We start from the raw sequence: 17,507 nt of genomic DNA on the forward strand, positions 1-17,507 counted from the left end.
CAGCCTCAAATTTCCTAAACTGACACATTGTTTTTAAACTAAATTTTACTTAATGGAAAAATAAAACAACAAATAATTCCTAACAATGTAAAAGCAAATCTGGAAAGATCTCAGAGATCAATATGGCATTGAAATGTTTTTAAAACAAGATATTAAGAGTGTCTCACCCATGATTTGGGATGACAGTCAAGCAGTCCCCAGTCTGTGCGTCCCAAACCCGGATCTGTCCAGCCAGGCAGCAGCTAGCTAACAGCATCCCATCGCTAGCCAAACACTCGATATCCTACAGGACGGAAACATGGAGCAGGAAGCCGGTTTAAATAAGACTGAAGCGATCACCCAAAAAGAAATTAATACACATTTATTTAATTCAGCATTTTTGTTTTTTTTAAATGTACTGTAGTATAGTACTATGAGAAAGTGTGAGTGTACTCTTGGCTTAAACCTCAACACAGCACAAACACATTTCTGTATCTTTTAAAATCGCTAAAAAGCATAGCAATCACCTGTTTGTTTTCCCCTTTCCTTTTCCAAATTGACATTTAATCTATATTTGCTAAGCAGATTTTATATAATTACAGTGTCTGAATCATTGCAACTGAACTCATTAACATTGGATTTATCTGCAACACATAGATGAGATCTGGTCTTAAAATACATCTGGAATACAAATTAACTAACATTGTTAAAAAAAAGAGACAAGGGAAAGAGGGAGTGTGCAAATAAATTTGACCAATGAGTTTGTTTGATGGACAAACAAAGAGAGCAGTGTGTCCATCTTAGTCTCACCATACTGTGGCCCCTCAGCAGCAGTGGTGAGATCTCGCTGACAGGTGGTGAATAGCCGTAATCGTCACAGGGCAGGTCCCCTCGCCGCCGCCGCCCGTGAGGGACACCATTCTGACCGTAGTTCCGTGGGCAGAGAACGCGATACAGACAGAAGAGCAGCAGAACCAGCAAGACACCTGCAGCCAGGCCCAGAGCTGCCACCCTGGATCCAAAGACAACACAAAGGAGTCAGGAGTGCAGCGCCACCACACTACAACACATTTACCAGAAACAACCACACAGAAGCTGAACTTCTGTAGATGCTCGTCAACTCCTTTACAGAATTTTTCAATGTATTGCAGATTTGTCGTGTGCCATCTGTTCCATGAATTCACCCTTTTAATTGAAGCTCTACATCTTTAACAGTCTTTGTATCTCTAACAAAATACTGTGGAGATGCTAAGGTTTCCTAAAATATTATCTGGACACTTTCACAGTCAGATGAGTAAATAGCCCAACTCGTGTATAAAGATTTACCAAAATCAAGCAGCACAATGAGAAACTGTTCATAACTGACAACAGGATAACAGATCTCGAGGTTTACCTAAAACATTCTTCTGCAGCTGCTCACTCACATGTTTATATAGTTTGTGTGTTGAACAAGTACAACAGTACAAATCTAACTTACAATATGTGGAACTGCCCGCTCGCAAAAGAAAAACCATGAAAGAGCGTATGTGCCAGCTCTACTGTGGAATGTGGAGTTAATGTGATGATAACCTGGCAGAGGAGTGTTGACTTTCTCTGCTAAAAAAAAAACAAAACACATCTGTAATGTGAAAGTAAAGCTTTAACCCTTTCCCCCATGAAGGCAACATTTTGACGGCCAGGATTTTTGAAATGCAGCTGTACAGGGAGACAAACATCGCAAAAAACATCTGATGCACAGTCAGTAATCTTGTTCTACAAACAGGCCAAATATGGGACAAACTCCTCAGTTCAGAAAAAGAGCTCCTAGTAGTGCTAACGGCTACTTTATTGGCCATTAGTTTTCCAATGACTAAAATCCATCTAAAGTCCCTGACATCATTTAAACTCATGCACAAACAAATATAAACAAAGCAGTCTGTGTACTTCTGTTAGCTTTTAAAAAACACTTTAACTGCAATAATAGGAGAATTACTGGCAGCAGAAACGAGTTGGGGAACCAACACTGACACTGAACTCGTCAGCACACAGTTGCTTATTTACACATCCAGCACTTCTGGGGCAACATCGCCATTTATTTGCAGTTTTACTCATGTTCACAATATAAATGGCAAAATATTTACTTTCTTTTAGCTCCGTTTTGGACTGTAGCCACTTGTGAGAGAGATGTGCAGCTCATTGGTTTCTGGTGATGATGTAGTGGGATTTTTGAACAGCAATGAGAATGAAGAAAAACAAAACAAAACAAAAAAACCCCACCATAGTTAGTAAGCTAATGAGTTACCGTGCTAGAAACTTCCTATGAAGTTCTTTAAATCTGAATGAGCTGCAAATCCAGCTGATAATGTTTTTGTAGGTTTGCGATTATCCCTACATACATTGACGTAGAAAAATGGCAGTGAAGAGCTCTACCATGTGTCCACATCTGTATGAACTGAAATAATGAACAGCTGAAAGGTCAATGAAACTAGTTTGGAAGATTTTTAAACATACATTTCACAAGATATTTGAATCAAATGTTATAATTGTAGCAACAACAACAAAAAAAAGATTTTATGAATCTTGAGTTTGTATTTCAGTCCTTGCCATGTAGTTTTGTTTTTTTTGTTTTTTTTTAACTCATTTTAGATGTTACTCTTAAAAAAAAGAAGAAACAGCTCAAATGATTAACTCTAATCCTGTGTTCAGACCTATTACATGCTATGGTTACTTCACACAAACATCCAGCAGTTTTCCAAGGTAAAATCAAAAATAGATTGAACCAGTTAATACTGACTCAAACTGTATCATTAACTTTAACCACTGATTGCACAATTTTTTATTTTAGCTTTTTTTTTTCCTGTTTAAAGTTGCTTTTGTTCAAGATGGTTTTAAAGGAAATATAAATTCCCCATGTCTTTTAAAAGAGAAGGATTCCTCGTGTTAAGAGGAACACTGGAAAGCTGTTCTTGTGTTAGTCTGTGAAATCAGTCATGTGTATGATCACACAAAAGTAGGATGAGAGACTTTATATACAGTTCAAAGCTACTCTTAAACAAGACAAGGCTACGCTGACTTGTTTTCTACATGTAAAGATCTTTGCTCCAGATTAAAAGTACAGAGAATTCTCTGGTAACACCTTTATCAGTCTGGCCTTCCATCTATCTAAACCAGTGTTGATGTCAGTTGCCACTTCCCAACTGTGAAGGTCACGACCCTGACCAAACTGCTGATAGCATTCATATCTGCAGTCCAAAGACGACCAAAAACATCACACTTATGTCAAGGTGACAGACTGGTTTACACAACACGGTACAGTGTTGTTGTGGCAGATAGATGAGGCTGTTATAAGCTGATATAAGCTGATAAAGCTGGAAAGGAGAGTGAATCGGTGTCTCTGAACCTCCCTCTAAGATAAAGAACATTATCTTCCCATTTTGGCAGCTTTATTGGATTGATATTGTGTATATATATCGCTCATCATTGTTGTGTAAAAGAACAATTCTAGTCTTAAGAGTGATTTGCTATACTACAAAATAAAAATAAAATAAAAATCTAACAACATTTCTAATGGTATTGTACCTTAAGTACTATTGTAGACTGGGGGTGAGCTTAAATGTGCCATGTCACTGACAGCTATTCTAGTTGTAGTGAGAGTTTCTGCAATTATGTCTAAAACTGTATTTTTCACTGTGACTTTGACCTCTGACCAAAGTCATCACTGAAGTCTATGCCAACACTGAAGAAATTCCTAAGATATTCTTGTACAGTAAATACTTCCCACACAGGATTAGCCCATTGTCCCTGAATGTGTCACCTGCTAGGATAAGGAAAAAAAGCCCCACAAAAAACACTGACAAAGCCTGTAAAGTAAACCAGTCAGCCAGGCTTGGCCAGTTAGAGAGTATGAATACTTGCTAAAGACAGAGATGACCCCTGGCATTATTAGAATACACACAAAGAAACTGCATTTTCACCTCACATAAAAGAAGATTACCATCAGCCCAGCAACACAGTGAACATTAAGTAAAGCATGAAACGTAGGTGCTCTTTTACTCCCTTCTGTGTTATGTCAACTTAAATACTGTAATAGAAAATACATCTACAGCACTGACCAGTTTAAAAGTAACTTAAAAAATTTTTTTGATTTTGAGAAAAGAAAAATCCAAGTGTCATGATTTCTCTTTGCAAGACCTCCAAGAGCAGTTTCACAGACAAAGACTGCAGCTGAAAAGGAAAAAAAAAAAAAAAAAAAAAAAAAAAGCTTTTAGTCCAAAATTATGTTATTTCATGTCTGGAAAACTAAACCTGAATGGCTTAAATGCCCTAAATGCTATTGTACTTCACTGCTCCAACTTCAGCAAAACTGCAGAAGGAACTTAAGGCTTCAGTGTCCAAGGTACAATCGGTTCAATGACACACTGGTACAAAGAGTGACGGTCAAGGTCTTTTACCTGCTGTGGCCCCTATTTACACTCAGCTGTGTGACGTCAAGGTTTTTGTTTTTTTTCTAACCATGTGCAAAAAGAGTGATTGTTAAACTGAACTGAAACTAAGAAAAGCCGGGGCTGAAAAAGATATCACTCATTAAATTAGGCTAAGAAGATTATGTTTCTTTGTAATTTGTCTAAAACAAAAATTATATGAACTCATAAAAACAATGGTTCATCTGTACCTTCTTTCCCATACTAATTATGGCAGAAATTTTTGGGGGGTAATTTAGCATTCAGAGGATTCTGACATTTCAGCATTTTCCCCTTATTTCTTTAAGCACATAAATAACTTCCTCATGAACTTATAATAACAGCAGGAAAGTACCCAAAACAACAAGAACCCAAACAAGCGGGGATGAACATGACTCAACAGGTGGTAAGCTGCCCTGGCTGTAGATCCTAGATGCATATACTTGGTCAGATCAACATTTTCACACAAATCCTTTCATTTCTTGTTTGGAGAGCTGTAGGAGGCTTATGTTGCCTTGAGAAGCGTCCATTTCAATGCGAGTCTCTAGAATAGTGGGGCAAACAACTCAAGTAGCCACACTGATGGAAAATCTGCTGGATTTAAATAATCAAAAGTTACCCTTTTAACACCTTAAGGCATCCAGGTTTATCAAAGAGTTTGTGAGGCATTTCAAACTTAAAGCGGGTAGATGTCTTTGTCTTTCTGAGTACTAACTTGTAGAGGGTGAGGTCTGTCTGTAAGTCAGCAGAAATCTTGGGAATGGGCGGTTGAGGATGTCTCGTGTCCTGAGGGTGACGTGCGTCAATGGCCTCCTGGGGTGTCAGATGAACAGTGATTGGGATGACAGGTAAGATGCTAATGTACCTGTAAAAGGACAATAACATAGTGGACATAATGAAGCTGAAAGAAAAATCGAAGCAGAATTAATTAAAGAATTAAGGAAAAAAAAAAAAGAAACAAAAGAATTGTTCCTGCCTTTTACACCTTTAAAGTGGGAAAGTGTTTGTTGGACAACGCATAAGCACATAACTGAAGCATGTTACTGGTCTGTAGCTGCATTTTCCATGTGGAGAATAGCTGGCAGAAATTAGTGATTCTTTTTGTCCATCTTTTATTTCGAGTTGATATAAACTTCATAAGCATTTCATTTTGCAGAAACATCACATACACGCCGGGAATTAATCAACACATTATGCTGCACCAGTATCATAATGAGGCAAGAAAATCTAAACTGCTTCACTTGCTTTCATGGAAAATTTGAGATCTCCACTACAGCGTAAAATCAACTCCAATTAAGAAAATAACAGACTGACGAACAACAACAACAAAAAAGTCTCAGCAGCACTCACCTTTTTGCTAAAGTGATGTTGTAGTAACTGAAGAGTGATGGCCAGTGCCTGAAGGACAGTCTCCTCCATCCCTCCTCATCCTCCTCCCCCCAGGTGATCTGAGGTACAGCGGGTGGGGACTGTGGAATGGGCCCCGCCCTTGGAGGGTCATGATGTCCCTGCGATTGGTTCTCAGGTAAAGGAGTTGGATCTGGTGCACGATGGATGCTCAAGGTGCTGGTAGGATCCCCACCTCGAAAAACTGGGGCCACTCCCAGGTGTGGGGGCAGACCACCTCCTCCGGGGTCGCCTAAGGGGCTTTGTTCAGACACCTGTGCAGCCAAGTAGGTGCGGATTCCAGCTGGGTCGGTATATACAAGGATACCGATCCAGATAACTGTGCCAGCCTAAAAATGAAAAAATAAAAAGGTCAATTATTGGCTTTATGTAGGCACAGCAGTAAACTTGCAGACTGTAAAAGTTATTCTGTTAATTTTAAAGCTGAAACAGACATTCACCAAAAATAAATAAATAAAAAAGATCTTGTCAGTCTTTGTTACCTAAATGCCATTGTGTGAGAGAATTCGTTTTTAGAAGCTGACAGTTGAAGACAAATGGCAGCAAAGTGCACAAAAACATTTATAGTCAGTTCTGAATTTGTCTTCTCACCATGATGATGCGCTGAGCCAGGCGTGTGCGAGCCAGGAAGTACACCACACGCAGCCTCTTGGGGAGCCTCAAGTTTCTAAAGGCTGGGGTCTGCAGAGTGATTGTATGCGGAGAGGGTCGTGGTGGAGGGGGTACCTCACGTGTACGCAGGGGGCCTGGCTTGGGTGGAGGCATACCTGCTTCAGCTGGCAGGCGGCGGTTCAGGTCAGCCAGCTAAAAAGAAATAATGAGGTTCAGACATTTTTTCTTTTTACACCACTTTTCGTACTTTAAGTCAACCTCATGATACATGGCGCTAGTTTGGCTCAGTCGGATAAGCAGGCAACCATATGCTGCATGGCTGAAAGTGGCCAGCTCAGGTTCGAGTCTGACCCGTGGCCCTTTGCCGCATGTCTTTACTTCTCTCTCTGCTTTCCAGTCAATCTTCACTGTATTTATCCAATAAAACCAGTTAAAGGTTTACAACACATAAAACTCTTGTTACTTAAATCTAATGTCGAGTCCAGCATATTATTAACTGTGGGGAAAAAAAAAAAAAAAAAAGATTTGAAAGTATGCATATGCGTTTCTCACCTCCATGCGGCGAATGTCTATAGATAGTACAGTGGTGAAGAAAAACATCTGCAGGAAGAAGTCAGACACCAGCCCCACAACAGCAAATAAACAGAATTCCTAAAAAACCAAAAAGCAGACGAGACATTAACCACATAGAAGCATTTCCCACCTGGCTTGATTTAGCATTATGCTTTGCTTATTTGATAAAAATAACTTTAACTACAGTTTTCTCCTGGTGCACTTCCTGCAACATTTCTAGCATTTGTCCTCTTACCTGGATAGCTGGCACAAGAGTGAAATATCCGATGAGGATAATGCACAGCTCAGTGGCCATATTCTTCATGATAGACCAGCTCTCATTACTAAGGCCTGAAAAAACACAGACCAACAATCAGGGGAAAAATAAAGAATACTCAATATTTAATAAGCCATGACCAAACTACATTCTCCAAACTTACCTTGAGCTATGCGCAGTTTGACCTCGAGGTCGACAGGGGTGGAAACCACAGACTTGGTGAGCACCAAGACATTCTCCAGCCCGATTACCACCACCAGATAAGGGAAGATCTCACTGCAGGGAGAAAAATAAAATAAAATACCCTCAACTTTGAGTACCGTTATCTTTGGTAAGTTACACTTTCACCACATTACCACTGTGTGGAATTCTGTTTAAATTACAAACACAAAAGTACTTTAAATTGACTTTAATAATGAAGACTTAATAATGCAGCTGCCAAGGCACCGAGTAAATATATGTAGTTCACTCCTATGTTTTGTTTTTAGTTATGAAATCAGTCATTTAGGGTTCAATTTCTATTTTTTAATTCTTGGCCCACACAGCTGGGAATTTCCCTGAGATTAGTATGTGTGACAGATTAGTTTGACAGGATAGATAAGCTTTAGATGAGGTAAGTGTATAACTGGGTCACACACACTCAGTAACACTGTACATAATAAAACACACACACACACACACACACACACACACACACACACACCAGTATCTGTATCACTATCTCACCAGCTTTGTGTGTGGAGTCGATCATGACTCTGCAGATTTGCATGTTGCATTCATAGTTTTGGTACGTTGGCCTTGATGTGTGTTTATGCAAGCACATGGCCTGGGCATGCACAGCCCATGGAGGACTTGCATGGATCTTAGTGGCTGGTTAACAGTACCATTGTCACGCCACGATGTCTGCTTCCTAATAAACAGCTCACGATTGGACAACCATTAAACGTCAGTATCTGAATACATCTGCCCCATATTTTAGTCCATCCCACTTCCACACCGAGTTCTTCCTTTTTTCATAGCCACTAACCCACTGTTTGCCTACATGAAGTGATCATTAACAGAACTCCATGTGCGATCAATACAGAAGAAGAGGAAAGTCAAAAGTCAGGTACGTGCACGTGAGTTGGTAAAAATAAGGATATAACTGACAGCCAGCTGGAGCAGTTAACATTAACAGGATATTTGAATGTCAATAAGAGCAGGAGAACAATGAAATTACTGCAGACATAATTTCAGTGGTGATTCACAAGTTAAACTCATCCTTCAGCCTCTTAAAAATGTTAGCTAGTAAGTGTTTTCAGGCTGCCGCAAAGAGTTGATTCTGTTCATTTGGACAGTTTCCTGAAAACGCTACGTCCAGATGAACAGAATCAATTTTTTAGGACTTCCTTACCTGGATGATTGAGCATGCATCAAGACAGCTTTTAGGCTGGTTTAACAGCATTCATAAAACAGAAAATGTACTGTAAAAACAGTTCATGCACTTAAAAGTGTAGGGAACATTCAAGTGCTAATCACTACAGTCTGAAGTTAAAGCTACTGTGGAAGATAAGTGCAATAGCACTGGAAGTTACTTAGTTAACTAACATACAACGATGCCGTATGCATTAGTTTCTACATGCAAATAGGAGAAGAAAACAAAAAACAAAACCTTTTTTTTATTTTTTAAAAATTGTACTGACTGGAATGAAACTGATTCCTTGCTTTGATGTTTATGGTATAATCAAGGGAAACAATGAGTATAAGTCATGAAAGTACAAGTACCAAGTTGGTTTCAGTGATGCAAACAAATACATTTTTACTGTGTCTTGGTTAAACTGTTTTCTTGGCTGCCTGATTTTTGAAACAGTCTCTGAATTCCTTGGCTTATATTTTTAGGCTGAAATCTAATAAGCACCCGCTGCCAAAATGGCATGTGTGTTACTGTTCCTGGCAGACGAACAAGAGCAGAGACCAGACCCCTTTAGTAATCTTCAGACACTAAAGTATGTAGAAAAAGGTTTTTACCCTCCATTAAGTGTGGGTGTCAGTCCAAACAGTGTACACAGACCCACAGACATGAGCAGAGAGCTGAGCACTGTGACCACAGCAGCCAGAGCCAGGCCCCACTTAGATTTCACCATGTCGATCTTACCTGCAAGGAAGAAAAAGAAGATATGTTGAGGACTTCACACTAACTAGCTGCACAACTATTCAAAACCTCAGCCAGACCTTTTCTTAAATCGAATGATGGTGATCATCTGGAGAAGGCGTTTAAGCATTTCCAGCATTCAACTTTTAGATGGCAGGTGATGACACTGAACACTAGGCTTGCTGATAAAATATGCAGGAGTTATGAAATGAAACTGTACAGGCTATCCATTTCTTAAACTTGCAGGTATTCTTTGAAATGACGATTCTGAAAATGACTATACTGTAAAATAAAACAGGAGTTGCATATTGTTGTAACAGATGTTTGTTCAATTACAGTTTTCCAAGGCAGCTTCAAGTGTACACTCTGATTTTCCAGACTGGAAGGAGAGGTCTTTCTCAGAAGGGAACAGATAGCAAAACAATGGTGAGACAAATAACTGAACTTTCTGACCCCCCCCCGATGTATCAAAAATAAGAATGAAACTTAAACAGACTCTCACATGAGAAGAAAGAAAGCTCCGTTTTATTATCGGAGCAAAGAAACATCGTGGACCCTTCTGACCTCTCAGCTTTCCTCGAACCTCAGGAGAACAGAAATGAAGACGCTTCATCTTTCTCACACATTCTTTCCACTGTCTAATGCTGCGCAGACCCTGTTTCATATCATACTTTCTAAATAAAATTCTTTTTACTGTTTAATGTGAATTTCATGAAGACCTGTTATACAACTACAGTGGCTGCCAAGTTCTCTTGAATGCATTTTTCCTTTATTTACATATTTTAATGTTCAAAAAGATATACAATTTTTCCTTAAACTGTACTTAGTGCAGCACCACTTTTCACTGTGTCTGAGACAGTAGCAGCCCAGTCTGCTCTGACGTGTAATCAAAGTTGCTTCACTTTTCAGTTGGCATAAAAGTCAGACAGGGCTCTAGAGTGCGACCAAATTTTTCAATGGTGCGACTAAAAAAAAATATTTGGTCGCAACTGTTCGGGTAACAAAAAACAAACAAACAAACAAACAAAAAAAAAAAACCCAAAACAAAACAAACGACAACAAAAAATCTCTGCAACTCTCCGTGTGGTCAACAACAGACACACATTATGCCCCTATCGTGGACTAAACCAATCAGAGATAGTCAGGGGCGGGACCTCTCTGAATGGCCCTGCCAGTTGAAAGTGCAGGTGGACAGACGAGGTGAGTAGCTTGAATAAAGCGATATCGATTCATTAAATCCTGAATTGACTTTTAAATATAACTGTGTTTTGCCAGAAACGTCAGATTCTCAGATTAAAGCTCACAAAACTATTTCAACAACCACCAAACAGCAAACGAGAGCAGGTACACGGATTCCACACAAAGACGTAAACACAGCGCGGACCCGACACATCAGAATCAGCTTTCTCTTTCTCGGCTTTCTCACCCGATGGCACGTAGACGGACACGCCGTCGGGGCTCACCGATTCTGATGCGTCGGGTCCGCGCTGTGTTTACCTCTTTTTGCGGTAGATTCTGAGCTGCAGGTTTTGTCTCTCCAAACAAAATTCACCGAGCCAGCAGCAAAAGAAGCAACAAACTACGCTTCACATTTGATCAATGTCGTCATGAATTCCCTCTGACTTTTGCTGTTTTGCTTCCACCACGATAAAAATCACACTTCATGCACAACTCTCTCTCTCTCTGTACTTCAAGAACAGTTTCCTGTCTCAAATCTCTGTTTTCTGCATTACTCATTTTCTTATTACCCACCAGTCTACCGTTGTTTACAGCGCTGTCGGCTGCTGTCTTTTTCTTTCTTTTTTCTTTTTTTCACTTAAATGTCTTCGGACAAGAAAGCCTAATTTCTGCTGTTCAATACTGAAGAAATTTAAACTTTTTAAAATTATGCAAGATTACAGAATATTGCAGAATATTTTTAAGGTTATCTGCTATAAAAAGCCAGACCAGAAAAATCTCCTTCATGTTTTTCTGTGTTTTATTCTCAGTTACTTTCACACAAAGGCATCTGCTGTGATGTTCACAATTCTGATGAAGTCTCACATGCCAAGATGATGATTAAGTTTAACATTTTCTACAATATTGACAAAGCACTTTAAGCACAAGATTGTTAGTTAATAATTTAGAAATTAATATTGTCTGTATGGACTGCAATTTCCCCCCCAAAAAAGTGCACATGTAAAACTGCGGTGTTAAGCGATGCGGTTGAAAAATTTGAGTGCGCCTAACTTTTGTGCCGGTGCGCCCAACTTAGGCGCACCGGTGCGCCCATGGGAAAAAGTTAGTCTAGAGCCCTGTCAGGGAATGTTTGTTACACATGTAACACTGAAAGTCAAAGAGCTGTTGATGCTAAAAATCGGAATCATAAAAAAGCGACATGCTAAATTTTTCTCTGGTGGTCAAAATTACAGCACAGCCATTTCTTCAACATGTCTGAATGGTTACGTTTTCAGAGGATATCAGGATTTTAGAAGCAACAAAAAAAAAAACCAAAAAAAAAACCAAAGTGTTTGCATTGATTGTAATGGGTTGTGTCTGTGTGTCATTTCTTGCTTGTTTCACTGTTTAACAACAAATATTGTGTTACTGAGAATTCAAAACAGCATGAACGTGCAAAGAGCAGGAAAGATGTGCTAACAATAAACATCAAGGTATTTCTCTGTTTGGAGATACTGACATCAAAATAAAACCTTACACTTGTGTTTACCTCATGTTTTCTGTGATCACAAGGTGTTCTGGTATTATTATAGAAAATTTTGGCTCTCTTTTGGGTTCATCAAGAAACATTAGTCTCATTGAATCTTTATCTAAAATATTATACTGCAATTACAAGTGCACATCAGGAGCCAATTGTGAGTAATTTAACCACCTTGCAGGTGAAAATTCATTTGAGTACTTGGATGGCGTGTGTGTCTGTGTGCACGAGTGTGTGTGTTTGTTCCCTGAGCTAATGTTTGTGCTGGCAAGCTGCCGATGGTTTGCTGGGTGCATTCTTACAGCGGTGTGCAATGTTCCCATGTGAGGATTATCCCTGCAGCAGACAGGGACAACCTTGGCACCCAAACACTTGTGCACACAAAAGGGCACAGCACGTTTTGCCCTCATTCTCTGGCACTTTTCAGTTTTAACTGTGGCAAGGTGTGCAAACAAGTGGTAGTGGTGGGGGGAGTCGAGATGTTTGAACATTGCACCGAGTACAAAGCAGATTTAAAGGGAGTTGGACTAACGTGTAGAGAAGTAGATGTAGGCAAACAGAATGATGTATGTGGTGACGAGGGGGATGAGTTCAGCAATGCCGATCTCCTCTTTGAAGTGGACGTGAACCATGTGGTCATCTCTGAGGGTGCAGTTGGCGGATGGGTGAAGCTGCTTCAGGCGGGCCCGTAGGCTGCCTAGGAACCTGGAGAGAGACACACACACACACACACACACACACACACACACACACACACACACACACACACACACATAACAATTAATCATCATCACATGGAGTAACAAACTTCATCACTCCATTTTTAATTTTGAGAAAAAGACACTTGGCCTCGAGGGACAGATGGCATTAATCCAAGGAGAAGATAGTTCTCATTATTTATGCAGTTCTATTGAAAAATGAAATACAATAAAATAAAAAACCTAAGTCACAGACTCCTACTCTGTTCAGGCTCCAGAGTTAGTTTGTAGATCTCAGTTTCAGTTAGTTTCCAGAGATGGTTTGTTCTTTTAGTTTAGTTTTTAATGTATAGAAACAAAGTTGGACCAGGGGCAAGCCCAGAACAGACAGACAACACAACAGAAAACGCTTTAAAGACAATTGACTCAAAGTCATGGAAACATCCCAGTCTCACCCTCCTCAAGCTTCTTCTCCGAAGATTTTACTAAATTTCTTTAAGGACAATCTTTTTTTCAATTTAGTTCCATTAGTAAAATATATATTTCTTAAGTTTGGTTTTACATAATGACACTGCCTGTTTAAGGAAGTGTGTATTTTGTGTCTTAAGCTTTTTCTAAACAGAGATTGTTAAAGTAGCCTAGTGTAAACGATTTAGTTTACTGCCCAACATTACTGTCCAAGAGTCACAGAGTTAGAGATGACAAAAATATGAAACGAGAAAAACAAAACAAAAAAAAATTTCCAGTGACATCCCTTAAAACTAAATTTAAATAGAACTGCCTTTTAGTTTTCTGTTTTATTGCATTTGTAACTCACCTTGCATCATAACTGGATAGAACTACAGTGATTGTGTACGTCACCACCCTCTTCCTGTTGTAGTGACTGACCCCCGAGTACTTCACAGGAACCCCGAACAGCAAGTCTAAAACACACACAGTAAACATTTTCATGTAAATAGACTCTTCATATTCTAGTAACAAACCACATTTTTACAGATCACTGTAGGTTGACCACTGCTTATTCATTAGTCATCAGCAGTCAAGCCCTTAGGTCTGCGTCAGAACTGATACAGTTACCACTTATTTATAAGAAAAACAAGAAAAAAAAGTAAGGACAGCCAGGTTCTTCATTAGCTGCTGCACTGAACTATAGTCAAGTGACATTTTAGAGCAGTTTTAGGCTTAGAAAGCTTTGTGGAAATTTGCTGTTGTCACCAAGTTCTTTTGATCTTAGTCACAACACAAGGAAACATCTTAGCGATCAGGAGCACACACAAAAGCAGAAAAATACCTCACTGTTAAAAAAACAAAACAAAACAAAAAAACCCAAAAAACCCCAAAACCCTAAGTGACAACATCCTGGTTTGAATAATGAAGTTAAATGGCAACTTGAAGCTCACTCGAAAAGCAAATCAATCAATCAACTCTGGTCTCAGACATGAGGGTGAAGTTATAAAGGAGTAAATAAGTTCAAGAACCAAAACGGCAACTGCAATAAAACTAAAAACTAAGCCATTAAAATGCAAGCCTGGAACACAATCACTAAACTCAGATCCATCCATACGTTCACAAAAAGACCTCAAAAAACACACACATCCTCACTGACTGCCATCTCTCACAGTTATACGTTTTACACTGGGTACCTGGTGGAGTTTGGGGCTCCCCTGCCCTGCAAGAGCAGCTGAGATATAATCCCCAAATGTAACCAGGCTGACAAGCCTCGAGTCAGCTCAGTGTGAACAAGCACATCAGTCTAACTTTATCTGACAACCAAGCTGTCCCTGACTACATCTTTAATATCTCTTGAACTGGAAGATGTGTAAAAATGCTGAAGGGGAAACTTGGTTCACTATGTCAGTGGGTAGCCTTTTAAAAGAATTCAATAAGTTCCCAAGGAATTAAACTGCTTGTTCTCTGTCAATACGAAAGCCTCTTAGTTGGCTGATACAACTAATCCCCTGCTCACTACTACCGACAATTACTCGTGCTGAATGATGGCAGACTACTTTCAACAAGGCAGTCAGAGTATAACACATTCTTTTCCCCTGCACTTTAACAGACTATACAATAGACACGAGGTATTCAATATGGTGATCAACAATGGCAGTTTCTGACAGACTCGATTTAAAAATGCCTGTAGTTCAGAATGAATTTAGTCATCTCATGGATCATTGCATGGCAAAAAGCAATAAGAACACAGGCTGGACTGGAGCTTTCAGATTTTGTCAAAATAAAAAATGCTCCCACGCCTACTGACAAGCGTGAGAACGTTTCGGACACAATGACAATGTCCTATTGTATTAAGATTTGTTCATTACTTAATACATCGATTTTCACAAGCACCAGTTAAGGAAGCACTGAAGCTCTAATCTTGGGCATGCTTCAGGATGACACCACATGCTCTGTGGACTGTGACAGAGACTTGGTCTGAACACGTTTCACTTAACCACTCCTTGGCAGGGTACGCAGTGATCACACAAGTCACACAGTTGGTTACAGTAACAATTATTGGAATGTGAGTAGAACCTCAAAAAGAGAAATGTCCAAGGGCTTTTTCTGAGTAGAATTTGGTAGCAGACCAAACTGAGTTATATTTATGTACTCGCCTGTCGATCAAAGGTCTGTCAAGGGAATGGTTTGTTAGCAATACTGTACACAGAACCTACTGCACACACACCCACACCCACACATGAGGGGAGGCCACTATTGAATCAGAGCTTTCCCAATTACTACCTCGCAATGTCGCTGAGGTGTGCAAGCCTTTCGGTTCATGTTTCTGGATGGTCTTGAAGGGGTCAGGGTCCGAGTCAAACAGCTCCCGTTGGTTCTGCCAGTAGTTGCCAGGAGAAACAAGAAGGCAGCCATGCTCTGGCAGCACCGACTGCATCCGCCGTAACCCTGGAAACAGGTCTGTCACCTGGAGACACAAAGACTCCAGACTGCGAATGCCGGAGCTGACAAGACAAGAACGAGACAGCGGTAAAGACAAGAGGAGGTGTGAGAAAAGACGAGGAAATCAATGCAGTACAGCTCACGGATACCGAATGCTTCTGGAATAAATGATTTAAATAAACTAAAAAACTATTGAATTGCAATAAATCATTAATGTAAAAATAATTAAACAAATATTTAATTGAAACCAGAAGCACAAAAGCAAAGCAAACTGTTCTAGGAACTATCATTGATACAGTAGAGTAGTCAAACAGAACAAACCATAAACTTTGTAGTTTACAACAGATCAATAACTCAAGGTCATTGATGTTTATCTCCCCCCCCGCACTAAATTCAAAGAAGCTTTTCATTCACAGCTTTCCTTCCACAGCCCTCTGCTCTAGTCCTTCCTTATACTTAGACTACACTTCATAATGTAGTATTTTTTCACTGTGTTACTGTAAATGCGTCTTTTACCACCGTCACCCAAGCTTACCTGTCGGAGTGAACGTGGTTGCGGATCTCTTCCAGCAGATTGAAGACTCGGCCAAGAGGCGACCGAAAGACATCCACCGGCACCAGGCTGTTGTCCCATGGAGACACTGCTGCCTTTACCAACACCTGCTGGATGTAGGCGACCGGAGGACCCCGGTACTACGGCAAACATGTAGGCAACTTATTAATAAACCGATGGTGATCAAGTACAATGAACCAGCTACTACTGCTGACTGATTTTAATATTAGTATTCAATATTAACTAAAAACGTATTCTTTGTTTCTTATTCCCCTTATTACAGCAGATTAAAACTAGTCCTGACAAATCGTGAGAGCCACTGTTTCACTATTTATGAGCCTCCAGCTTTGCCTAGCCATCATTTTTGAATATTCAAGCTTAAGATTAAAATGTATTTCAGGTTAGAATGTAATAGCTTAAACACACCCTAAGGAAATGTAACAAAGGTGATAGTCAGAAACAGTACAAAAATACAGAATCTTATGGATTTTATGTTTTTTCTCCTACCCAATCAGGGCGCTCTCCAAAGTCACCCTGAGGCTCATGGAAAGGAACGCTGTAGTCTCGCAGCCCTGTGGTGAACTCCACAGGACCCGTCCCAGGCAGGGGGAGCCTCAATAACGGATAGCTAGCAGGAAGAGAATGGAGAGAATGGAGGGAGGGGGGTCAAATGACAAACAATAGGAACAAAGGAATTTAGTTCAACTTATATTTATGCATCTACATCCTTTTGTTCATTCATTAATAAATGGAAAAGACATCATTCTCACTGTAACGTAAACCCACACACATGCCTTCAAAGAAAGCAGCAGACAGCTATACACTACAGACCAATGAAGCCGCCGCGATAACGGTGAGTGCTTCCCTGTGATGCATGTTGCAACACTTCTGAGTAGATGAAACCAGCACCTCTGGCTTTTCCTGCCAGATTAAGTTTCACGTGCAACCCGGAGAGACCCGCTCCCTAGTTCTCCTGGAAATGGGCAGGTCTTCAAGAAAACAAACTTCATCTGAGAACCAAACCTTCTTTCCTTCCTTCTCTGCATGTGTCTATATGTAGAGGAAGCATGTTCAGTTTGAAATGATAGTGTTGAGCAACCCTGAAAAATACCTGAAAGACTGAGTTGGTGGTGGCAACAGAGGTGGATGGAATAAAGCTTTTAAAAGACTCTCTGAAGTGTTTTGGACGTATGCCCACTTTCTTGGTGCTTACTTAAAATGGAAAAAAAGTCATCACAAAATTATCAAAGGAAGTCAATTCCTTCTAAAAAA

At 39.9% G+C, this 17,507-nt stretch overlaps 1 protein-coding gene across 3 annotated transcripts in view; it reads right to left on the reverse strand.

Annotated features, from left to right (window-relative positions):
* Positions 1-17,507, reverse strand: part of LOC116333483 (SREBF chaperone) — a 32,393-nt gene that overhangs the window by 7,609 nt on the left and 7,277 nt on the right. For all 3 annotated transcript variants that reach the window (XM_039619751.1, XM_031756734.2, XM_039619750.1), the window contains exons 3-16: positions 16,743-16,863; positions 16,218-16,375; positions 15,524-15,744; positions 13,608-13,713; positions 12,625-12,797; positions 9,274-9,400; positions 7,430-7,542; positions 7,246-7,340; positions 6,990-7,088; positions 6,417-6,629; positions 5,769-6,154; positions 5,134-5,283; positions 790-991; positions 168-283 (exon numbers count right to left, since the gene is read on the reverse strand). In XM_039619751.1, the coding sequence (XP_039475685.1) occupies positions 168-283; positions 790-991; positions 5,134-5,283; positions 5,769-6,154; positions 6,417-6,629; positions 6,990-7,088; positions 7,246-7,340; positions 7,430-7,542; positions 9,274-9,400; positions 12,625-12,797; positions 13,608-13,713; positions 15,524-15,744; positions 16,218-16,375; positions 16,743-16,863 (2,280 nt within the window). The remainder of the gene's footprint in view (positions 1-167; positions 284-789; positions 992-5,133; positions 5,284-5,768; positions 6,155-6,416; positions 6,630-6,989; positions 7,089-7,245; positions 7,341-7,429; positions 7,543-9,273; positions 9,401-12,624; positions 12,798-13,607; positions 13,714-15,523; positions 15,745-16,217; positions 16,376-16,742; positions 16,864-17,507) is intronic.

This window comes from Oreochromis aureus, linkage group 11 (assembly GCF_013358895.1).
Source record: "Oreochromis aureus strain Israel breed Guangdong linkage group 11, ZZ_aureus, whole genome shotgun sequence".
In the NCBI taxonomy this organism is placed as follows: domain Eukaryota; kingdom Metazoa; phylum Chordata; class Actinopteri; order Cichliformes; family Cichlidae; genus Oreochromis; species Oreochromis aureus.